This window comes from Quercus robur, chromosome 12, assembly GCF_932294415.1.
Source record: "Quercus robur chromosome 12, dhQueRobu3.1, whole genome shotgun sequence".
In the NCBI taxonomy this organism is placed as follows: domain Eukaryota; kingdom Viridiplantae; phylum Streptophyta; class Magnoliopsida; order Fagales; family Fagaceae; genus Quercus; species Quercus robur.
This window is the reverse complement of record NC_065545.1, coordinates 19774155-19796705: the sequence shown is the minus strand read 5'-3', so window position 1 is coordinate 19796705 and position 22551 is coordinate 19774155. Positions and strand designations below refer to the sequence as shown.

Below are 22551 nucleotides of genomic sequence, written 5' to 3'. Positions count from 1 at the left end.
ATGTCAAGGGTTTAAATCAAGAGAGTCAATCTTGTACTGGAGGCTGTACCAGTTTGATCAGTGGAACGATATATTTTGGTACCGGTCAATACCAGTGTACCGTTTTGGGTTTACCGTTATTATATATATATATATGTGTGTGTGTATTATAATAAATATAAAAGTTTACCATAAAACATTACCTCAATTTAGAACATATTATTCATGGTTTTAGACTTTAGCATCAATTAAAAATAAAAATAACACAATATAAAAAATAGAAGGCTTAATTGTTCATTGCATACTAAGAAAAAAAAATAATACTAATAAGTTACCATTCCATTTCCACCCTTACAAAAATTCAAAAATTACAAAACTAAAAAAAAAAAAAAAAAAAAAAATTTCTGTACTGGCCGGTATTGTCCGAAATTGGCTGATATGGCCGGTATGGCTGATATTTAAACTGATACGAAATGTTGACGTTTCGATACCGATATATGTACCGGTACGGTACATACCGGCCGGTACAATATCAACTACCTTGGTTTAAATATCTTATTTCCAACTATTAAATTATTTAAAAAAAAAAAACCAATAAGAAACAACATAATATAAACAAGGTCAAAATACATATATACCTCAAACATAATTGAAATCCTAAAATTTTTAACAAAAAAGTTGTCATTAGTTTACTGAGTAAGATCGTTTAGTGGATTAATTATAAACAATAGTGAAAATATGTTTTTTTTTTTTTTTTTTTTGGAATAGTGAAAATATGTTAATAAAACCTAAATAAAAAAACTTAATCAATAATTTTACACTTTTAAAACAAGAACTTATTTTAGACAAAGAATATATAATAGAATTTTAAATAATTAATATTAAATTGATATTTAAATATCAAAAAAAATCACTTAAATTTATAGTTTTAACCCTAAAAATGTATTTATAGAGTATAGCATCTAAGAGTATTTGCAACAGTGGAGTTAAATAGCTATATAGCTATTTTAACTCCACCAAAACACCAAAATACAAGCTGCAGTAGTGGAGGCATACCTAAATGAATGTGCACTGAAAAAATATTTTATTAAGTTTCTCTCTCTTCTCTCATTAAATTTTTCTCTTTTTCTTTCTCTCTCTCTCTCTCTCTCTCTCTTTCTCTCTCTCTCTCTCCGGCTTCTCTTTTTTCTTATGTTTTTTCCTTCTTATTTTTTTTCCCCTCTAGTGCCTCCCTTATCTCCTCTCTGCTTCGCCGGTGAGCTCGCCGACCTCGGTTGTGCTCAGTTCAATCAGCCTTCAGTTTTGGTGGCTGCAGGTCGAGCGGTTTTGGTGGCCGCGGGTTGAATGATTCTGACGGGCCGAGACCCCATCTCCCCAAGCTCCATTGTCGATCTGTTACCCGAGCCCCATCGCTGTCGAGTTTGTGCTAGAATTGTGTACGTGTGCTGAGTTTGTGTTTGTGTTTGTGCTGGGTTTGTGCCATGGGTGTGGTTTGATTGGATTGTGGCCTGTGGATCAGTGGGTTTCGTGGATGTGGGTCGGTGGTGGTGGGTTGTTGATCCGTGGGTTGCTGTGGTGTGTTGGTGTGATTGTCGTGGTGTGATTGTTTGCTTGCTCTGTATCAAAGAAGAGAGAGACGAAGAGGAAGAGAGAGAAAAAGATAGAGATGATGATGCTCTATATGATGAATATTTTATTGTGATGTTTATATTATTTTATTATGCTGAAAGCTAAAATAGATTAATTGTTGTAATATGTTTTATAAAATGAGTAGATAAAATAGATAAAATAACTTTTTGTGATGTCAAATAGATAAAAGAAATAGCTCCATTGATGTGGGATGCACTAACAACTTTAGTTTACAGGCAAAACATAAGTGTGCGCAGGATTAGAGGTGGACACGCAATCGGCGCATCTTAGCAACGCCCACGCAACAAAGCATTGTCACTCGCTCCTCCCTCCCCTTCACTTCACTCCTCGCATCCAATTCTCCCTCTCTCTCTCTCTCTCTCTCTCTCTCTCTCTCTCTCAATTTTCGCGAGAAACAAACAGAAAACCTAAAGAAAAAACGAAAAGAAATTTCTTAATAGCCTCTCTGTGCTTCTCTGCTTTTCGTTTATTTTACGGTGAAATGAATAAGTTTTGGTGAAAGTGCGGTGAAATTAGGGTTTCGTTTGATTGAAGATGATGATTCCATGGGGTGGAATCAGTTGCTGTTTGAGTGCAGCTGCTCTGTACCTTCTTGGAAGAAGCAGTGGAAGGTACATGCTTAATTCTAGCCCTAATTGTTTTATCTGTTTATTCAAATTTGAAAATAATTAGAGTCAATAATTAGTTTAGGTTTTGCTAATTTGTTCACGTACATTGCTTAATTTGGAAATTGCTTGTAATGGGTGTTCTTTATTTCTATTTTATTATTATTTTTTTTAAATGTGGTTTTTGATGCATTTGTTTTTGGTGTTTTATGATAGGGATGCAGTGCTTCTTAAGTCAGTGGCTCGGGTGAATCAGTTGAGGGAATTGGGTATGCGCCTTTTTGGAAACTGGAGGGTTCATTTTTTTTATATTGTTTTTGTTGTTACTATGTGTTTTGAATTATACAAATGATTCTTGTGGATGTTAAATTTACATTTGTTTAGGTTGTGTATGAGTTTTGAGGATTTAAAATCAATAGTTTTGAAGTATAGTTGTTAGTGTAAATTGGTTGATATAACTAAACAACATGATGGTTCGGGTTTTGGTGTTCAGACAAAATCAGTTGTGTGATATTATGAATTTGAATTGTTATCTAACATTTAATCATTTTATATCCACATGTTAATGAAAATTAAGTCTGAAGACAACATATTTCATAACTGCTGAGGTGGTAGGTTGTGATTGGTGTACAATAAAAGTGATGTTATCGGTGGTCAAGTGAAAATTATTTTGCATTAATCACAATGTGCCATCTTAACAAGTGGTGAAGATTGTTGTGTTTGTAGTATTGTCATATTAATAAAGCTCAAATTCATAAATAAATTTTGATAGTAGAAAAAGAAGAAGAAGAAGATTTGTCATTTCATATTCTATTCAAGTCATTTAAACTAAAATCTGAAATTCAAATCCTTCTCTTATTGAAATATCTAAACAAACTGCTAGTGTGTTAGATTGATGTATTTTGGGTTTTCAAACCTTCAATGAGAATAGAATTTGTTTCCAAGCTACCAGTGAGCTCTAACTCAAGAATTTGTTGTGAAGTATACTTGTCAAGATTACATATAGAATCTGTTGCCCAATTAGTTTCTGTGAGGATTGTATAACGTTGGAACTTTGCTCATGATATGTAGATAGCATGTCTTTGTGATAAAATCTGAGAACTTAGTTGTGTCTATACAAGTTCTGTTGGTCCTCTATGCCTTTCTACAGTGAAATGTGATAAGTGCCATTTGCATGTATGTATATGTTTATATGATGCAAAATTTTAAAAATAAATAAACTTCTTGTAGAAGTGATCTGTTGAACTGATAAAAAAAGTAGAAGAAGTGATCTCTTGATTGAGATTATCAATCTTTGGGTAATATTACACACTGATGTTTTAGGCACATTAGACCTTCAAAGTATTTTTTGAATTGCATCAATCACCCTCTTACTCCACTTTATGTATGTGCTGGGCTACAGTATGATGTCTTTTAGTGAAGAACATGAAAAGGCGATTATTAATTATGCTTTTTGGGTAAGTGATTACTGGTTATGTTAACAAGTCATCTTAGAATAAGTTTGTTGTCCTTGAGAAAGAATTACTGAGATTGCTTGGTGATGTTTAATTGTAGTATAAAATTATGATTCTTTCGTAATTTCAACCATATCATTTGTGACTTGTTCCAACAATCTTTGCCAATATGCTCTAGCCCAAATTGCACTTCCTTCTCCCTTAAGAATGTGTGGAGGGTGAGGTCTTGGGTTCAAAACCCACTACATGCATGGGCGCCTTTAATTTTATAAATAAATAAGAAAATATGAGAGTTTTCTTGCTGTCTTCTTAGGGTGCTGAGGACTTAAGATATAGGCTTTTAAATGTGCTCTGGTTTTGAAATTCTATGGGGGTTGATTTATTTCATAACTAATGTAAATAGTATGCTTTGATATGTTCCTTAATGATGAGTTTTCTTGCTGTCTTCTTGGGTTGCTGAGGACTTAAGATATAGGCTTTTAAATGTGCTTTGGTTTTGAACTTCTATTGGGGATGATTTATTTCATAACTAATGTGATTAGTCTGGTTTGATACGTTCCTTAATGATGAGTTTTGTGTTCTTACGCTTTTCAGCTCAGTTATTGGATGCTGAGTGTATATTACCTTTGGTTGTCACAATTTCTGGAAGAGTTGGTTCTGAAACCCCGGTCAACTGTGAGTTCAGTGGTTTACGGGGTGTTATTGTAGAGGAAACGGTACACATTTATTAATTCAAAGATCATAACATACATATATTTTATAAGAAAATTAAGGTTTGTCTCTCAATTTGTAATCCATATGTAACAATCATATTGATATCTATTTCAGGCAGAACAACATTTTTTGAAACACAATGATGCTGGGTCATGGATACAGGATTCTGCTTTGATGCTGTCCATGAGTAAAGAGGTTCCATGGTATCTGGTAATAGACTCTCTCTCTCTCTCCCCCTAAGGCTGCATCTTTGTGTGTGGTTCGGTCTCCTAAGTTTCTTTTGCCTTAATTGTTCTGTTAAAGGATGTTGACTTTCATTTAAAATTTAAGTTTTGACTTACTTTATTTCTTGGTGGCTCCTTGGTTCATCTGTCAGGATGATGGAACTGGTCGTGTATTTGTGGTGGGGGCTCGAAATGCATCAGGTTTTGTACTACCAGTTGGAAGTGAGGTTTTTGAAGAGTCAGGAAGATCCCTGGTACGTGGAACATTAGACTATCTCCAAGGCCTAAAGGTATGCCTTGTTCACCAATTTATCCCTTTGTGCTTGAGGACACTGGCAAAATTTTGGGTCAATTAATGTGATGAAGTTTACATTTTTTAGATGCTTGGAGTCAAGCGAATTGAACGAGTACTTCCAACTGGGACTTCCTTGACTGTTGTTGGTGAGGTATGAGCACTAGAATATAATTATGAATTCTTACATACTCTCCTTGATTGGAGTGTGGCTCTATCGCATTTTTCTTGTTTTTCTTTTCCTGTTTTGCTTGATCATTGTAATTTTGGTTCTTGATTTTTGCCCCCATAGTACATCCCCAGTGTACTCGGGTTGGCTATTTTTTATTTATAAAATTTTTCGTTATCTATCAATAAAAAAAAATGAAGGAGATAAACACTGTCAACTTAGGGTTCAGTTGTTTTACGCATTGTATTACCATGTCTAATTTTTTTAATTTATGTTAGCTCTTCTCTTTGATTTTGGTTGTATTCGTTTCAAGTGCAATGGGTTTACCATCGTAAACACAATGTACTTTTCTTATCAATAAAACTTCTATTAAATAAAAAAAAAAAAAAAAGATTCTATTATATCATTATATACTCAAGAACTAGATGAATAGTTGAGCCTCTCTCTCTCTTCTTTTTTTTTTTTTTTTTTTTTTTTTTTTTTTTTCAATTAGAATTTTGTCTATTTTTTGTGTGTGATAGAATTGCATTATTTGTTCCTTCTAAGTTGTGTTTTCAGTTTAAATCAATCTGCTTCAATTTGGTGGCTCTTATAGATTGCTTAGTCAACACATGGCTATACAATAATGCATGTATTATTAATTCTATGATATTAAAGAAACATTGTCATGTTTTCACAAATGGCTACATAATGGTTCCATGCATGCGCTAGCACTTGGCAAAGTGATTGTTTGCATGGTAAACTTGGGTCTTTCATTCCCTTTGTGGTGAACTATTTTGTGGTAATCTTATGAGAAAAATGTGCAGCAGAATACTTTGTTTCTCATCAGTCTGATCCTCTAGGTAAAAGGGAAAAAAATGAAAAAGAAAAGTGATTTTCAAATAGGAACAGACCTACACATTAGAGCATGAAATTTAAATCAAATAGGAACAGACCTACACAATCCATTAATACTTGTGCAAAGAAAAGATCTACAAATCATAGATGAGAACCCATTCTATACATCTTGTGATCTTGGATGGTGTGCTTTGATGGATTTGATTTTATGCTGCTATATTTATTTATTTGTTGTTTTAATTGATTTTCAGGCTGTAAAAGATGATGTTGGAACAATACGCATTCAACGACCCCATAAAGGGCCATTTTATGTTTCTCCCAAATCCATTGACCAGCTCATAGCTAATCTTGGGAAGTGGGCAAGGTTGTGTTTCTGTCTGTATATACCTGCACACTTTTCCCCCATTCTTTTTAATTATTTTAATCTAATTAACAGAGATTTACTTAACAGGTGGTATAAGTATGCATCTATGGGTTTGACGGTGTTTGGTTTCTATCTCATTGCTAAGCGCACTATCCAATATTTCATGGAAAGAAGGCGACGTTCTGAATTGCAGAGAAGGTATGTTGTACTAGTATTTATAATTTTTATTGGGAAACTGAAAACAACTTAGAGTGACTGATCAATTCATGTCCAATGGGAATGTTATAATCTTGAACATGCAGGGTTCTTGCTGCCGCTGCCAAGAGATCAGGGCAAGAAAATGAAGGTAAAAGTGTTGCATGTCTAAACCATGTAACTTACTCATATTCTGTTCTTGTTTCAATATGGTATTGAAAGTTGCAACTCATTTCAGGTTTAAATGAAAAGGCTGACATTGAGTCAGATGGTGCTAAAAGAGACCGTCTAATGCCAGATATATGTGTCATATGTCTCGAGCAGGAGTACAATGCTGTTTTTGTTCCGTAAGAAAACCAAATATTTTTTTCCTTATTTTAGGCAAAAAGGAATTATTTAGATGTCAATCTTCTGTGAGCCACTGCCATTTATATTTTTCTTTCTATCCTATAATCTTTTAATGATGGATGTGATGTTGAGAATAAAAGGAAGTGGCCACTTTTCTTTTCAAGCTTTTACATCAATTTATGAACAATTTCTTGATTGGTTGCTAATTCATCACTTTCATATCCCAATTAAGTCTGATTGACTAGGTGGACCATTAGCCATGCATGACTGTCTGGGTTTGTCTAAAACATGATTACCTATGCTTGTTCTGTCCCTGTGACCACAGATGCTGTGGGAGGATGGATACCCCGCACATTTTCTTAGTATGTTGAGCTGGCCACCTTTTTTTTTGGTGGGGTTGGGGGTGGGGGCTGGTACTTTTGAACTTGATTATATTTTACACAATATGTTCTCCATAGTCTATATAATTATTTATGTAACAAAAGATTAAATTTTTACTATTTGTGAAGAAAAAGCAAGGTTGCCAAGAATATAAAAAGCACATGGCTCTCAACAAACTGAATGCGTCTAGAATGTGATGTATAGTGCATCAAATGATCTAGACTCATATTTAAGACATGACCAAATCAACATTTAGCTTTGCTATCTTGAAAATTCTTATGTTCCTCATCCTTTTTTAGTGTTGTTTCACTTGTTTGACAGTTCAAAAATCAAATTTAACAAATGACCTATTGCTTATAATTTCCAGGTGTGGACATATGTGCTGTTGTATAACATGCTCTTCACACTTGACCAACTGTCCTCTTTGCCGGCGGCGAATTGAGCAGGTAGTGAAGACTTTCCGTCATTGAGGTTCTAGCAACCATGCCAGATGCTCAGATTTGAATGATAGTAGTTCACATGTAGGAATCTCAAGGCCTAAATTTTCCTTCATCATGAGAGTTTTTTGCTAAATGGGGTAAAAATTGTGATAAGCCTTCTCTACAGCTTTCTGTTAGCAAGTTTGAAATCTACATCTGTTCGGAGAAATGGTCCCCACGTGATTACAATGTAGATTATTCATCGATAAGCATATTGTTGGGCTCTTCTGAATTGTAAATAATTTACAGCTAGACAACCCTGTAAATTGATGTGATTCATAGAATTTTTTATGTCTTGACTATTGTCTCTGTTTTGGTCTGCCAATGGAGATGCCATAGTTACTTTGTGCCTCTCTCTTTTGCGGCCACCTTACCATGATGCCCAAGTACATGATACTCTGTCTGGGATTTTTATTATTTTTATAATATATACGATTGAAGCATGGTCTAACTATAGGAGTAAAGTAATATGCCAAAATTGTCTGTCTTTGTCATAAAGAGGATTTTTTTTTGGGGGGGATAAAAATTGTCACCAAGAGGATGGATGTCGCTAACAGCATGAGATTTATTAAAAACATAAATATAGGGTAATTGCATAATACACCTGAAATTTGACAATAGTTTTAAATTTATCTTGAAGTTCTGATTGCAGAAATGTTACTTTATAGTTTCAAAATCATTTCAATTTAGATTCTCAGTGAGTTTTATTAACTAAAATAACTGAAACAAACCTAATTTGGACTTTGGGAGTTGGGACTTATCTTGACACTGAAAAATCCTTCTGCGAGACAGTTTTAAATGCCAAGAGAACAATCCACAAGGTAATGGCTTCATCGTTGTTTATCTGTAATGATTCATCTTGCTTGTATTAAGCTGATTTGTGAGCCTGAACAATTCAGATATAGATCTTTTTATGCAATTGAAATTTCAGGACTAAATGTAAAACTAAGGTGAAGCATGATAATCATATCTTCAAAGATGAAGGAAATTTGGTGATTAAATTTGAATAAAACTGCAAACTAATAACAGAATGAAAAATTTTCAAACCCAACCTATTGACATCCCTAGCTAAAAGGAAAAATTATATAATGTTTTGGGAGTATAATGATATTGTACTCTTCCATCTCATATGAATAATAGGTCTCACTATGAATTTAATTAATTAATATGATTACTCCCGAAAGAATATAACTATCTGTTTATGAGGTGTTTAAAGATCAATATCATATCTTGATATATTGCAAATAAGGAATAGAATAAAATAAATGCAAGGGCGGCTGCACATACATTTCAGGGGGTTCAAATGAACCCCCTGACTTGAAATTATATATATATATATATATATATGAATAGAATAAAATAAATGCAAGGGCGGCTGCACATACATTTCAGGGGGTTCAAATGAACCCCCTGACTTGAAATTTTATATATATATATATATAAATATATATTTATATTTATATATATTTCTTAACTAATTTAAATAATGTTTTAAATCTTGCACACCCTGATCACATATCAGCTTATCCCACAATCAAACAACAATTTAGTGTATTATTTATATATGGATGAGTGTGGTTATGTGAATTAATAATTATATAGTGCAAGTGGAGTTGAGTTTTTTCATTTAGTTTAAAATATTTTTATAAAAAAATGACAAATATATAACCAAAATTTCATAAAAACAAAAATACTAAACAAAATAAAATGGTCATACTTACATTGACAATAGATAATGAAAACTAATAATAAACTATTATGAGGTGATTTCAAAATATGAGAACTCGTAAAAGGAAATTGTAAAATTTCATGTATTTGTTTGTTTTTTTTCAATAACTCAATGTATTCAAGTTCTTTTTTCTTAATTAAAATTTTGTTTTATTTAAGTTTCTTAATGACCCCCCTAGAAAAAATTCCTAGAGCCGCCACTGAATAAATGAAATATCAACTTAAACTTCGTCAAAATGAATTAGAGTGTTTATAATCTGTATAAGATTTCACATTGTAGTTGTGGAACTTCTGCTTTAGTTGTGTCGGCCCTAATAATTTTATATTATGTGATTTCTAAGAAGCATATTGCTTTGAGCTAGAAAGTTTTCAGACGAGTTCCAGTTGAAGTATCTTTTCCCTTCCTTTCCAGACCATAGGCTAGTTACAGAGAGGTGCATTTTGACAAATAGGTTTCTTGATTCTTTTCAGATTTCAATAATAATTTGTGGAATCAGGATTTGGTGTAGTAGCATAACAAACAAAGAAGATTGCTGCAGCAAAGCTTTGTTTATTTGTCAAACTTCAATAGTAATGGAATCCGATTCCAGTTTCACTGGTTCCAAACCAAATTTTTTACCATATTAAGTTGTGGTTGTGATTTGTGTAAAACAGCTAGCGATTTTCGAATCACGTAATGGCTTGTGTGTATCAGTGGTACTCGTAAGATTCCCTTTTTTTGGAGAAAATGAGAGCAGCAAAAGGTTGGGAATATGATCCCAAACATCAAATCAGTTGGAAAATATGGGATTTCTCATTGATAAGGAATCTTAGCCAAACTTCCTCAATCACTCTAGCTACTAATGAAAATTAGTTTCACACAAGGATCACGCAAAGGTGCTCCCTAAATTTTAATTGCACCATCCTTGCTATATTGTTTTTATGGTCTCTTCAATCTTCTCAGTTGTCAAATAAATAGGAGGCTTCCCAAGCCCTCACAGAGCACTGCTTTCCACTGTCACTCAACCAAAGCTAACACCAAACTCATTCAATTTTTACATAAACATCTATGGAGAACAATCAAGATAGCTCAAAATCTACAGGTGTGTGTGAGAAAATCCGCGGTGCAATGAGCGATTGTCCAATTCGTCGCTTCTTAAGTCGCCAAAGAGATTCTAGTCCTGCCTCCCCCATTCCAAATCCTTCACTCCCAACCCATAATCATCAAGGGAGAACCATTGATATCCAAACCACACTAGCTGCTCATGAACATCCCAAGTTGGTAGAAGGTTCCCAACACCTCAAAGCTCATGAAAAGACCAAAGCAGATGAGGTTCCTATTGAGTTTGATTATTCTGGCCTGCATTCTTCAATTGTGAAGGGGAGGTCAGCAACACCATATTTGCCTATTCAAAACATCAGTCCAGTGAGAAAAATTTCTCCAATGAAAGAGGATAACTTTAAACCACCCCTTGTTCCAGTGCAAGAGAACCCCATGCTTAAGAGACAAAATAATGGCCAAGGAGTCAAGGGTACTTCAAAAGTTGAGGAGAAGCAAAAGCCCAAGTTAGAGGCACCTGCAAAAGCACTGAATGGTGAGGGGAAACATCATGGTGTGAACATGGAGCAACAAGTTAAAAAAGAAGGTGAGAATCCAGGAGTAGATAATAAAACATTTTCTGATTATATTAATCGAGCAAAGAAGATCATCAGGACTGTCACAAATGTTGGTGGTAGGCATAATACCTCTGGACAAGATGATGCTTATGATACAAAGAAAAAGGATCATGCTAATGATCATTTTTCGGAATATATTAATCGTGCCAAGATGAAGATCAGAACTACATCAGGTATTGGAAATGGAAGGAATTAACGTCTCCTTCAAACTAGAGTAAGACCATTTCAAATGAACCGAAGAGCCTCTACTATTACTACATAAAGGCCTTGGACTCTTGGTATGTTGGTTTGCTTTTCTTCCCGGTTGCATTCTTGTGCTTGGGCTTAAGCCTACTCTGTCTATGGCTCTGTCTTTCTCTCATGTTATATCTTCTTGGAAGCATATTATGTTAAATAATTTGGTTTGGTTCTTCCTATTTGTTATGCCTTATTTTATTGCTTTATCAGTGTATTGTACTGAATCCTTGATAATATGTTACATATATTTGGATCTGCCAAGATATTATAGTATTCTTCCAAGTGGTTGTGTATTTCTGTTTCACTGGATTTCATAACCCAAAATATGTTATTTTTAGATAATGTCAGCATGAGAGGTATAAAAGTGAGGGCCGATAGAAGAACAATCCATTAAGATCTATGGTCGGAGGGAATATATATTGAAGGTAAAGCTGCAATGTAAAAGTAGATTATTTTGAAACTGCTCAAATTTGAGCATGATTCATCAACGCAAGGAACATGATGACTACAGCAGAACACCTTCCTCCAAATAATAGCTTCCTGCAGAATTAAGCCAAGGATATACAACGGCGCGTTTTTTTTTTTTTTTTTTTTTTTTTTTTTTTAACTTCTTACTATTAAAAGTAGTGCTCATAAATCTCATGATAAGTACTCATAAATTCATAGTGAACTTCAATAGGAGCTTTTTTTGAAGCAATAACACGCCACCAGAGCCATAAAGTATTATCTAAATTGATTTTATTTTATTTTATTTTTTTTACTGACAATAAGCTCCAATTGCGTCATAGGAAATACAAAAAAAAAAAATGGTTCTTTTTCTTTCGTATACTTATATCTATTGGCATCAATTTTTTCATTTTGATAATTTATGCGATTCATGGATTATACCTATTTGCACAAATACCTCGGCGATTCCCGATTCCCGCTCGTTAATACATAGAGCCCAATAAGCACATCTTGGGTTGGTAGGAAAATGGGATTCCCAATAGCTAGAGACAATAGATTGCACACACTCTCTTTCCCAAAAAAATCAATAGGCTCAGCACTTCACTTAGATTTATTGGATTTGTTGCTAAAATATCGGTATTAAACCCAAAACAAAGAAACTCATATATATTTCCCCTTCAGAATTTTAGAACCCTTGCAAAGGATAATATTGCCAGTCCATTACATGATAAGTAGCATTGTTGAACCAATAAATTTGTACAGGATCCAAAACCTTGGGACACAGTTTTCTACTTTCTTTCAATTCACTGACAACATAAAACAAAAAGATACTTTTTATCTCCATAAAACAAAACAAAACAAATATAAAAAAAAGATACTTATTGCTTACAAAAAAGATCAATCTAATCAGATCAGGTAATGTCAATTACGAATTGTCCTTCAACGCAACTAAAATTGATCCCTGATTGGGAAAAAAAAAAAAAAAAATAGAAGACAACATATAATGATCAGATCAAGCTCAGAACACAAATAAATTTGTGATCAAAATGAAAACTAAGGCACCCTATAGCGACACATTGGGCACATATTACTCTTCCCTAGCCACTTAATAATGCATTTTTGATGATAGGTATGTGAGCATGGCATTTTTCTAGCTTCCGACTCGACACAAAACTCATCCAAACACACTGCACACACCTCACCAGCCAAGCCCACCATCCCTTTTTCAATCTTCACCACCTCCAATCCCATTTTTGATTCTTCACTCGCTGGCCTCACTCCCTCTTCATCATCATCTTCATCATCATCATCATCATCATCATCATCATCATCATCATCATCAGAATCTTCCATTGTCATGAAATCAACATGACGGGTATAACTACCTCCATGAAAACGATTGCGATGAGCACTAAAACGAGGGTCCATTGTCATTAAATCAACATGACGGGTATCACTACCTCCATGAAAACGATTGCGATGACCACTAAAACGAGGGTCATAATCCATATCCATGTAATCAGAACTAACGACACCATCATCATCATCATCATCTTGTTCTTGTTCTTCCACTTCAGCAATATTGTCTGAAATGGTTTCATTGGGTGGTGTTGTTCTCTCTAACGGCAAGTCAGAGAGAACCGAATTTGAAGGTGGCGAGGGGTTTTGGACTTCAAGAGACGAAAAAAGCTCTTCTCCTTGTGCATTCAAGGCAAATAACGACATGTTATATTGCCAATTTGGCGGCGGCGGTGGTGGCAATTCTTGCATCGAATCCAATGCATTGACATTCATGTTATCGGCTTGTGCTTCAGTAGTAGTAGTACTACTAGACATGTTTTTGAAGAATATACTGATATAAAAGAGAGACTGATCAACAAAAATGAATTGAAGAACGAAAAAACTAGAAAAAAGATATTGTGAATAACAACAATGACGGAGATCTAGACTTGGGAGAGTGAGAAAGTCGGCTTATATATGGAGAGAGAGAGCAAAACAAATTGGTGTAGGGTAAAAACAGTTCTATCCTAGCTAGGGTTTATTTATTCTTTGGCTCCAAGAATACTGAAATACCCACATTTTTTTCACATTTTTTCTTTTTTTTTTTTTGGTATCGTTTGTTAAAGTCAAAAATCAAAATAGGCACTTGCCTGAGATCCCAAGTGGGAAAAAAAAAAAAAAAAAAACCCAATTTAAAAAAAAATGAATTTTTTTTTTTATTTTTTATATTTTTTTATATCAATTCAAAATAAGATAGATCTCACATGCATCTATTTTATTTTGAAAAAGTAGCAGACGTGGAAGGATGAAGCCAGGGTTTTTATCTTCAAGTATGGACAAAAAAAAAAAAAAAATCATCCTTTAAAAAATGAGAGTTATACAAAGATATAAATTAATACATACACACATAATAATAATAATAATAATAATAATAATAATAATAATAATAATAATACTTATGTTTATTAAGTGTTAAAAAAAAATGAAATGATAATAATTATTTACTAATCCCTTTCAAGTTAATCATCTATAAAAAGATAATAATTAAGACGTACCAATTTTTTTTTTAGAAATATTCCTTATATTATTAATAAAATTGTGTTGTTTATATCCTATTTGGCATCTAATTTTAAACCCAAAAAAAAAAAATTTAAAAAGCCTTTGAGAAATTTTTTTTTTTCAAACTTGAGAACCATAAAAAAAAAAAAAAAGTTAAATTAATGACTATGATGATGAGAGAAAAATATAACTTTAAGAAGACACAAAAATGAAAAATCAAACACTATTTTGCTATGAAAATAGACATTATGTTATACTAACAAAATTACATAATTTGTTATTTATTCTCTTAATTATATCAACTCAAACATATGTGCATATTTTCTTAAGTACGTGCAATATGTATATTTTTTTCGTGTTAAAGATAATGTGTGGGTTCCATATCAATTAGATTTAAACATCTAGGTTCTTATAGAAATGGCTATTTTCTTCAGAAAAATTGACCATACCAACACTCTGCGCTACATCTATGAAAGGCTCCTCCAATGTGTCATGGATGCCCCCTCTTGAGATGCATATATAGCAAGTTAAAATAAGACCTTTTTCAAAGCTTCATTTACTTCATGCAACTTTCCAATTTCCTCCCATTTTTTGGACCAAGAAAGCATCAGTTAAATCTCAACTGGTCTAGGAAACTTTGGGGCAGAGAACCAAAGCCACCATATTTTGAATCATAAATTCCAGAGAGCTATGATAGAACGTGAGATATAACATTAATAATCAAAGAAGGCAATAATAATATTATAAAATTTGTTAGCCAAAAAATTGGATTTTGTGCTTATGATTTATAGAGGGACTAAAGAACAAGTTTCACCCTTTTAAACCAAAAAAAAAAAAAAAAAATCAGGACGATGATGGTTGAATGCAGAAAAACTTGAATTCGGCAAACCCACAATAAAAGATAAGCCTGCCTATGCAATCACACTCTTAGACATACCACAAAATGATGGTAAGATAAGCCCCACCTATGCAATTAACACCTTAGTCATAGAATAAACCAAAAAAAAAGAAAAAAAAAAGCAGATCTCATTATGATAAAACCTTACTTGCTCTTTAATGACAGGGCAATCTGGCAAATATTCATGCCATTTTTCAGTGAATATACTTAAATATTATTACCCTTCGTCAACATTGAAAATAGTCTGAAAGCCATGTAATATAAACAAGGAATTAAAAGAGCAAAACTAGCATCACATATTTAGGGGCTGCTTTCTATATGTGTTATAGGCACTGGTATGCGGAGGCATTAAATTCTTTCTAATCTGTGCATCTTGTGCAAAATCCACAGTACGTAAAACTTAGATGAACTATGATCTAATACTTTCGAAAAGAAAAAAAAGTAGTCTTAGATGACAATATTCAATGCTTTCAGTGAGACTAATGTAGTCATAATTTTCTACTTTCTTTCAATTCACTTTGACAACATTAAGAGATAAAAAAAAAATTATATCTCGATCTGTAAAACGAAACAAATATAAGAAACATACTTTTTGCTCACAAAAAGATGAATCCAATTAATCACATCAGGAAAGGTTAACTACAAATTTTCCTCATACAGAACTTAAAAGCCTTAAAAGGCATACAAGTTGATCCATGTTTGTACCAAAAAAAAAAAAAACAAAAAAACAATAGAAGACTGCATAAATGATCAGAAGAAGAAGCTAGAAACACAAATTAAATTCTGATCAAACTCAAACCTAAGGCAACCTGTAGCGACACATTGGACACATGTTACTCCTCCCTAACCACTGAACAATGCAGTCTTGATGATAGGTATGTGAGCATGGCATACGCCTAGCTTCAGAGCCAATAGAAAACTCATTCAAACACACTGCACAAGCCTCACCAGCCAAATCCACCGACCCTTCTTCAATCCTCACTACCTCCAATCCCATTATTGATTCTTCACTCGCTGGCCTCACTGCCTCTTCATCTCCCTCCTCCTCCTCATCATCATAATCTTCTTCTTCCATGTAATAATTGTTGGAGTATGTGTGTTTCAAACTCTTAAGCTGTGCTTGTGTCCCACATTGGTTAGAGATGAATTCTCATGTACGTTTATAAACTATAACACTACCTAAGTGATAGCTTAAAAGATAATGGGCTAAGGGTTAAAGTTGGGCTTAGGTTGGACTTAAGCTTGTCTCTATCTCTCTTGGGACTCATTCATTTTCCCTTTCTTTTTCTTTTAGCCCAATTTGGTTCTGCCCGTTGGGCATTAAACAAGCAGCCTGTTGGGGCATTTAATGTGTTGCCCGTTGGCATGCACAGTGACCACCCACAAGCCCTCACATTAGTTGGTTTATAAAACCCTCTATTCCCCTTTATTCTCTTCAGATTTTTTTTTTTTTTTTTTTTTTTTTTTTTTTTTTTTTTTTTCAGCTACACAACTGCCTCTTCCCCTCTGTTTTGCTCTGTTTTTTCTTCTCATCTCCACTGAAAATTTCAGTATCAATTTTTAGTTTTAAGGAAAGACAAATTAAGGTTGTTCTTAGTTTTTTTTCCTTGAGTGTGTGATCAACTTGAAGAAATCACTATGGTCTAATCTTGGGGGGTTGTTCGATCAAGAGAGTCATTCACACCGAGTTCTACTTCGGGTGGCACAAATCAACTTTTAAAGACAACGCATTTTGCGTAATTCTATAGTTTGTGAGATCTTTCTAACTCTATCTATTTATGTTTGTCATTGCTAATTTTTTAGGGTTTGTATTGTTGAATCAAACTTGTTCATTTAGCCCTATTTTCCTACAATTTTAAAGGTTGATTAGTGTGTTTAAAAATGAAGAAGCAAGTTGTTGATTCTTTTAAGGTCATTTCGGAAACTACAAAGCTTGAGGCTTTTGATGGAAATAATTTTAAATGTTGGAAAGAAAGGGTTTTGCCCATCTTGGAATTTACCGAAATTGACCAGGTTCTTCATGAGCCTAAACCCGAAGATGATCCTAAAAATATAGCAAAGTGGGAAAAAACAAATAAATTATGTGTTCATACTATTAAGTGTGGTTTATCTAACAAGTTGTTTGATAATTATTGTTATTTTACTTGTGCTAAAGATTTATGGGATGAACTTAATGGTTGTTATGGGTTTGAGGATGAGGGTGCTAATGGTTGAGGAAAAAAGTGTTTCTAGCCAAATTGAAGATTTTCAAAAATTAGTATCCGACCTAGCTAAAGATGGTGATGTTTTACTCGAGAGGTTTGTGACTCATAGCCTTGTGTTTAAGTTGCCAGGCTCTTGGAAAGAGTATAAACACCGGTATAGCCACCATAAAACCTATTTGAATCTTCAACAAACTATCGTTGATATTCAAATTGAAGAAACAAATAGGATGTCGGAAAAGGTTTCTAGAGCTAAGGAATTTATTTCCAAGGCTAATGTTGTAGAGGGAGGACCCTCTAGACCTCCACAACATAATAAGAAACATGATTTCAAGGGAAAATGAAAATTTCATAATAAAAATGGCCCAAATCCTCAGAAAAATGGAAATTGTTTTATTTGTGGCAAAGTAGGTCATTATGCGGCAACATGTAGGGCAAGAGGCAACTTCAACAACAATAAGAATAACAACAAAGGCTTTACATCAAATAAGACAAATGTGGTGCAAACCGAAGAGATCATTGCGATGGTGGTGTGTGAGGCACACTTGGTGACAAAAGTGAAGGGATGGGTAGTTGACTCGGCTTGCACAAGACACATTGTGCATTCAAAGAGGAGTTTAGTTCCTACACTCCTATGGCAGAAGGCACCAAATGTGTCTATGTTGGGGACAATAGGTCCGTGCCAGTGAGTGGTAAAGGGAAGGTACTCTTGAAGTTAACTTTCGATAAAACTCTTTCACTCAATAATGTCCTTCATCTACCTCACTTTTGACGCAATCTCATTTCAGTACATTTGCTTGGAAAAGCCGGTATTAAAGTTTTATTTGATGGTGGCATAGTTACTTTAACTAAGAATGAAGTCTTTGTAAGTAAAGGCTATGATGATGAAGGTCTCTTTGTACTTAATGTTAATCAAGTTGTTAATGAAAAAGGTTCATCTTCTTGTGCTTGCTTAGTTGATTCCATTGATGTTTGGCATGGTAGACTTGAACATGTTAATCTTGGCTATATAAAGAAAATGAAAGAATGTGGAATTATTAACTCACTAAGTGAAGCTAATATAGACAAATGTGAAATTTGTGCTGAAACTAAAATCACTAAGAAACCTGGTAAATCCATAACAAGAGAAACCGAGCTTCTTGGATTGGTACATAGTGACTTGGGTGATTTAAAATACACCATGACTAGAGGTGGTAAAAGATTTTATGTGATCTTTGTTGATGACCACTCTAGATTCATTAAAATTTATTTACTAAGAACCAAGGATGAAGTTTTGGAGATGTTTATAAAGTATAAAAGTGAAGTTGAGAACCAAAAGAATAAAATGATTAAAAGACTTAGAACCGATAGAGGTGGTGAATATGAGTCTAATCCTTTTAAGGAATTTTGTGAACAAAATGGCATAATACATGAGGTAACTCCACCTTATTCACCGGAATCTAATAGAATAGCGGAAAGGAAAAATAGAACTCTTAAAGAGATGACGAATGCTATGCTTGTTAGTTCCGGGCTATCTTCCAACATGTGAGGGGAGGCTATTCTTTCGACTTGTCATGAACTTTGGGAAGGGCGTAAGCCTAACTTGGAATACCTTAAAGTGTGGGGGTGCTTGGCTAAGGTCATGCTACCCGAGCCTAAAAGGAGAAAGCTTGGTTCTGGAACATGTGATTGTGTGTTTATTGGTTATGCTTGCAATAGTTTATGCTATAGATTTCTTGTCATCAAAAGTGATATATTAGAATCATACACTATTATTGAATCCGAAAATGCCATATTCTTTGAGCATGTGCTTCCTTTGAAAAATAAGGAAAAAAAGTATTGCATGATTCTATTAAAATTTCTAATGACTTTGTTGATGATGTGCAAGAAATAAGAAGGAGCAAGCAAACTAGGAAGGAAAAGGATTACGGTAACGATTTCCTTGCCTATGTCGTTAAAGATGAAACTGTAAGTTACTTGATGCAATTAAATCTGTAGATGCACCTTTTTGGTTGAAAGCAATTAATAATGAATTAGAATCTATTATGTCTAATCATATTTGGGAATTAGTTGAGCTTCCACCCAAGGTTGAACCTATTGGTTGCAAATGAGTGTTTAAAAGGAAATTAAAACCGGATGGTACAATTGATAGGTTTAAAGCTCGCTTAGTAGCTAAGGGCTATAAGCAAAAACATAATGTGGATAATTTTGATACTTATTCTCCGATTACTAGAATTGCATCTAATTTGACATTGCTTCTATTTACAAACTTGTAGTACATCAAATGGATGTTAAAACTGCTTTTCTAAATGGTGATTTAGAAGTAGGGATTTATGTGAAGCAACTTGAGGGTTATGTTGTTCTTGGACAAGAACATAAAGTTTGTAAGTTGGTTAAATCTTTATATGGTTTAAAACAAGCACCTAAATAAAGGCATGAAAAATTTGATAATGTTATGCTTACACATGGGTATGTGATTAATAGTGCCGATAAATGCATATATAACAAGTTTATTAATAATGAAGGTGTTATTATATGTTTATATGTTGATGACTTGCTTATATTTGGAACTAGCCTTGATATTGTGCATGATGCTAAACACTTTCTTGTCTCTAATTTTGATATGAAAGATTTGGGTGAGGCAAATATGATCTTGGGCATCAAGATCCTTAGGGATAATGATTGCATTACACTATCACAATCTCACTATGTAGAGAAAATTCTTAAAAAGTTTGAACACTTTGATATGTCACCTATGTCTACTCCTTTTGACTTAAAGGTGCACTTGTTTAAAAATCGTGGTGATTGTGTTTCACAAAATAAATATGCACAAATCATTGGTAGTTTGATGTTTTTGACAAACTGTACTCACCCTGATATTGCATATGTTGTTAGTAGATTGAGTAGATATACTCATAATCCTAGTATTGAACATTGGGATGCAATATCAAGATTATTAAGATATTTAAAGGGTACTTTTGATTATGGTTTGTCATATTTTGGTTATCCTGCTATATTAGAAGGATAATGCTAATTTGGATCTCCGATATAAATGAGGTAAAGCCCACTAGTGGATATGTGTTCACACTAGTTGGAGGGACTGTCTCTTAGAAATCATCCAAGCAGACTTGCATAGCGAGATCCACCATGGAATCAAAGTTAATAGCTTTAGAGAAGGTTGGGTCCGAAGCCGAGTGGCTTAGGAGTTTATTAATTGATATACCATTGTATACTAACTCTATTGCCTCTATTTGCATACATTGTGATTGCTAGGTTGCCATGGTATGTGCTAAGAGCAAAATCTATAATGGGAAAAGTTGACATGTCCGATTGAGGCACAATATTGTGAGGCAACTCATTGATAATGGTGTAATGTCCTTGGACTTTGTAAGGTCAAAAAGAAATTTAGCCGATCCTTTGACCAAGCCACTAGCAAGAAGGCTGGTGAGTGAGACATCGAGGGGATAGGATTGATACCCAAATTGTGACACTATGGCCAATGCCCAACCTCTATGATGGGTGATTCCACGCAAGGGGTTACATGGGTAGAGGTCATTTGTGGTCCATATGGGGACTGTCAGTTTTTATGTGTTTTGCTATCTCATTGAGGATATTAATGATGAGTCTATCCCTATGGTGTGAGATAGTGCTAAGTTGCAAATTGTTTGAGGTTGAGCTCTAGCTCTTAATGGATCCATAGTCACCACCTGTTGGGATGAGGTGTACTGCACACACTCTTGATGGATGCCACCTATATGGGAGTGGAAGTTGTGCCACTTCCTATGAGACTTGGGTAGGTCTCTAAAACTCTCATGAATCCCAGTGGCACATGGCTTGTATAAGGCGCCAACCCACTTATGGAACAACCTTGGTAAAGAAAGGTATGTAAGTGGTAAGTTTGGTTATCTAATAGCTTGGTTAAAAGAGTCTAACTCTACCATTGTCTAGTAGTTCCTACTTATTTATCTTAAGTATAGTTAAAACCTTATGGCACCATATTGATGCACGCCTTCTTGAGTTTATTGTCTTTCCTAGTTTAGTGTTTGTAACATGTGGGGAATTGTTGGAGTATATGTGTTTCAAACTCTTCAACTGTGCTTGTGTCTCACATTGGTTAGAGATGAGTTCTCATGTATGTTTATAAACCATAGTACCACTTAAGTGATAGCTTGAAAGATAATGGAATAAGGGTTAGAGTTGGGCTTGGGTTGGACTTAAGCTTGTCTCTATCTCTCTTGGGCCTCATTCCTTTTCCCTTTCTTTTTCTTTTAGCTCAATTTGGTTCTACCCATTGGGCATTAAACAAGCAACACGTTGGAGCATTTAATGTGCTGCACATTGGCATGCACAGTGACCGTTGCAGCCCACAAGCCTTCACATTAGTTGGTTTATAAAACCCTCTATTCCCCTCTTTATTCTCTTCAGTTTTTTTCAGCTACACAACCGCCTCTTCCCCTATGTTTTGCTCTGTTTTTTCTGCTCATCTCCACTGAAAATTTCAGCATCAATTTTTAGTTTTAAGGAAAGGCAAATTAAGGTTGTTCTTAGTTCTTCTTGCTTGAGTGTGTGATCAACTTGAAAAAATCAGTATTGTCTAAACTTGGGGGGTTGTTCGGTCAAGAGAGCCATTTACATCGAGTTCTACTCTGGGTGGCATGAATCAACCTTTAAAGACAACGCATTTTGCGTGATTCTATAGTTTGTGAGATCTTTCTAACTCTATTTATTTATTTTTGTCATTGCTAATTTTTTAGGGTTTGTATTGTTGAATCAAACTTGTTCGTTTAGCCTTATTTTCCTACAATAATCACCATCATCATAATCTTCATCATCCATGTAATCCAACCAACCAGCATCATATTATTCTTGTTCTTCCCCGACAGCATTGTCTGACATGGTTTCAATGAGTGTTATTGTTGTCTCTGTCTCCATCTTTGTCATGGTGTGTGACTCTTCTGTAGTAATGTGAAACACGAAGTTAGAGAGTCTTGAAGACGAGGATACAAGAAATTCAAAAACAACCTCTTCTTCCTGTGAATTTAGACCAATGAGAGGCACGTAAACTTGCAAATCTGATGGTGGTAACAATTGTTGCATCGATGCATGTTAGTTCTTGCCATTGGATTGTGCTTCAGTAGTACTACTAGACATGTTG

At 34.2% G+C, this 22551-nt stretch overlaps 2 protein-coding genes across 3 annotated transcripts; both read left to right on the top strand.

The window, feature by feature from the left end:
• Positions 1-1897: 1897 nt before the first annotated feature.
• On the top strand, positions 1898-8142 carry LOC126709021 (E3 ubiquitin-protein ligase SP1). 2 transcript variants are annotated; one of them, XM_050409083.1, is made up of 11 exons: positions 1903-2240; positions 2451-2503; positions 4283-4404; positions 4517-4612; positions 4779-4916; positions 5007-5072; positions 6176-6288; positions 6376-6486; positions 6591-6634; positions 6722-6830; positions 7580-8142. In XM_050409083.1, the coding sequence occupies exons 1-11, from the start codon at positions 2164-2166 to the stop codon at positions 7680-7682; spliced, it is 1032 nt and encodes a 343-aa protein (XP_050265040.1). In that variant the 5' UTR covers positions 1903-2163; the 3' UTR covers positions 7683-8142. The 2 variants fall into 2 exon arrangements, with proteins under 2 accessions (XP_050265041.1, XP_050265040.1); XM_050409084.1 differs by lacking the exon at positions 6722-6830 and having other exon boundaries at positions 1898-2240; positions 7580-7808.
• Positions 8143-10264: 2122 nt separating this feature from the next.
• LOC126709827 (uncharacterized) lies at positions 10265-11609 on the top strand. Its single transcript, XM_050410170.1, has one exon. It carries the CDS (start codon positions 10468-10470, stop codon positions 11269-11271), a length of 804 nt encoding a protein of 267 aa, XP_050266127.1. The 5' UTR covers positions 10265-10467; the 3' UTR covers positions 11272-11609.
• Positions 11610-22551: the final 10942 nt, after the last annotated feature.

Coding starts and splice junctions, on each gene's coding strand:
- LOC126709021 (XM_050409083.1), top strand. CDS start 2,164: ATGATGATTCCATGGGGTGGAATCAGTTGCTGTTTGAGTGCAGCTGCT. Junction 2,504..4,282: donor GAATCAGTTGAGGGAATTGG/GTATGCGCCTTT, acceptor TACGCTTTTCAG/CTCAGTTATTGGATGCTGAG. Junction 4,613..4,778: donor AAGAGGTTCCATGGTATCTG/GTAATAGACTCT, acceptor TTCATCTGTCAG/GATGATGGAACTGGTCGTGT.
- LOC126709827 (XM_050410170.1), top strand. CDS start 10,468: ATGGAGAACAATCAAGATAGCTCAAAATCTACAGGTGTGTGTGAGAAA.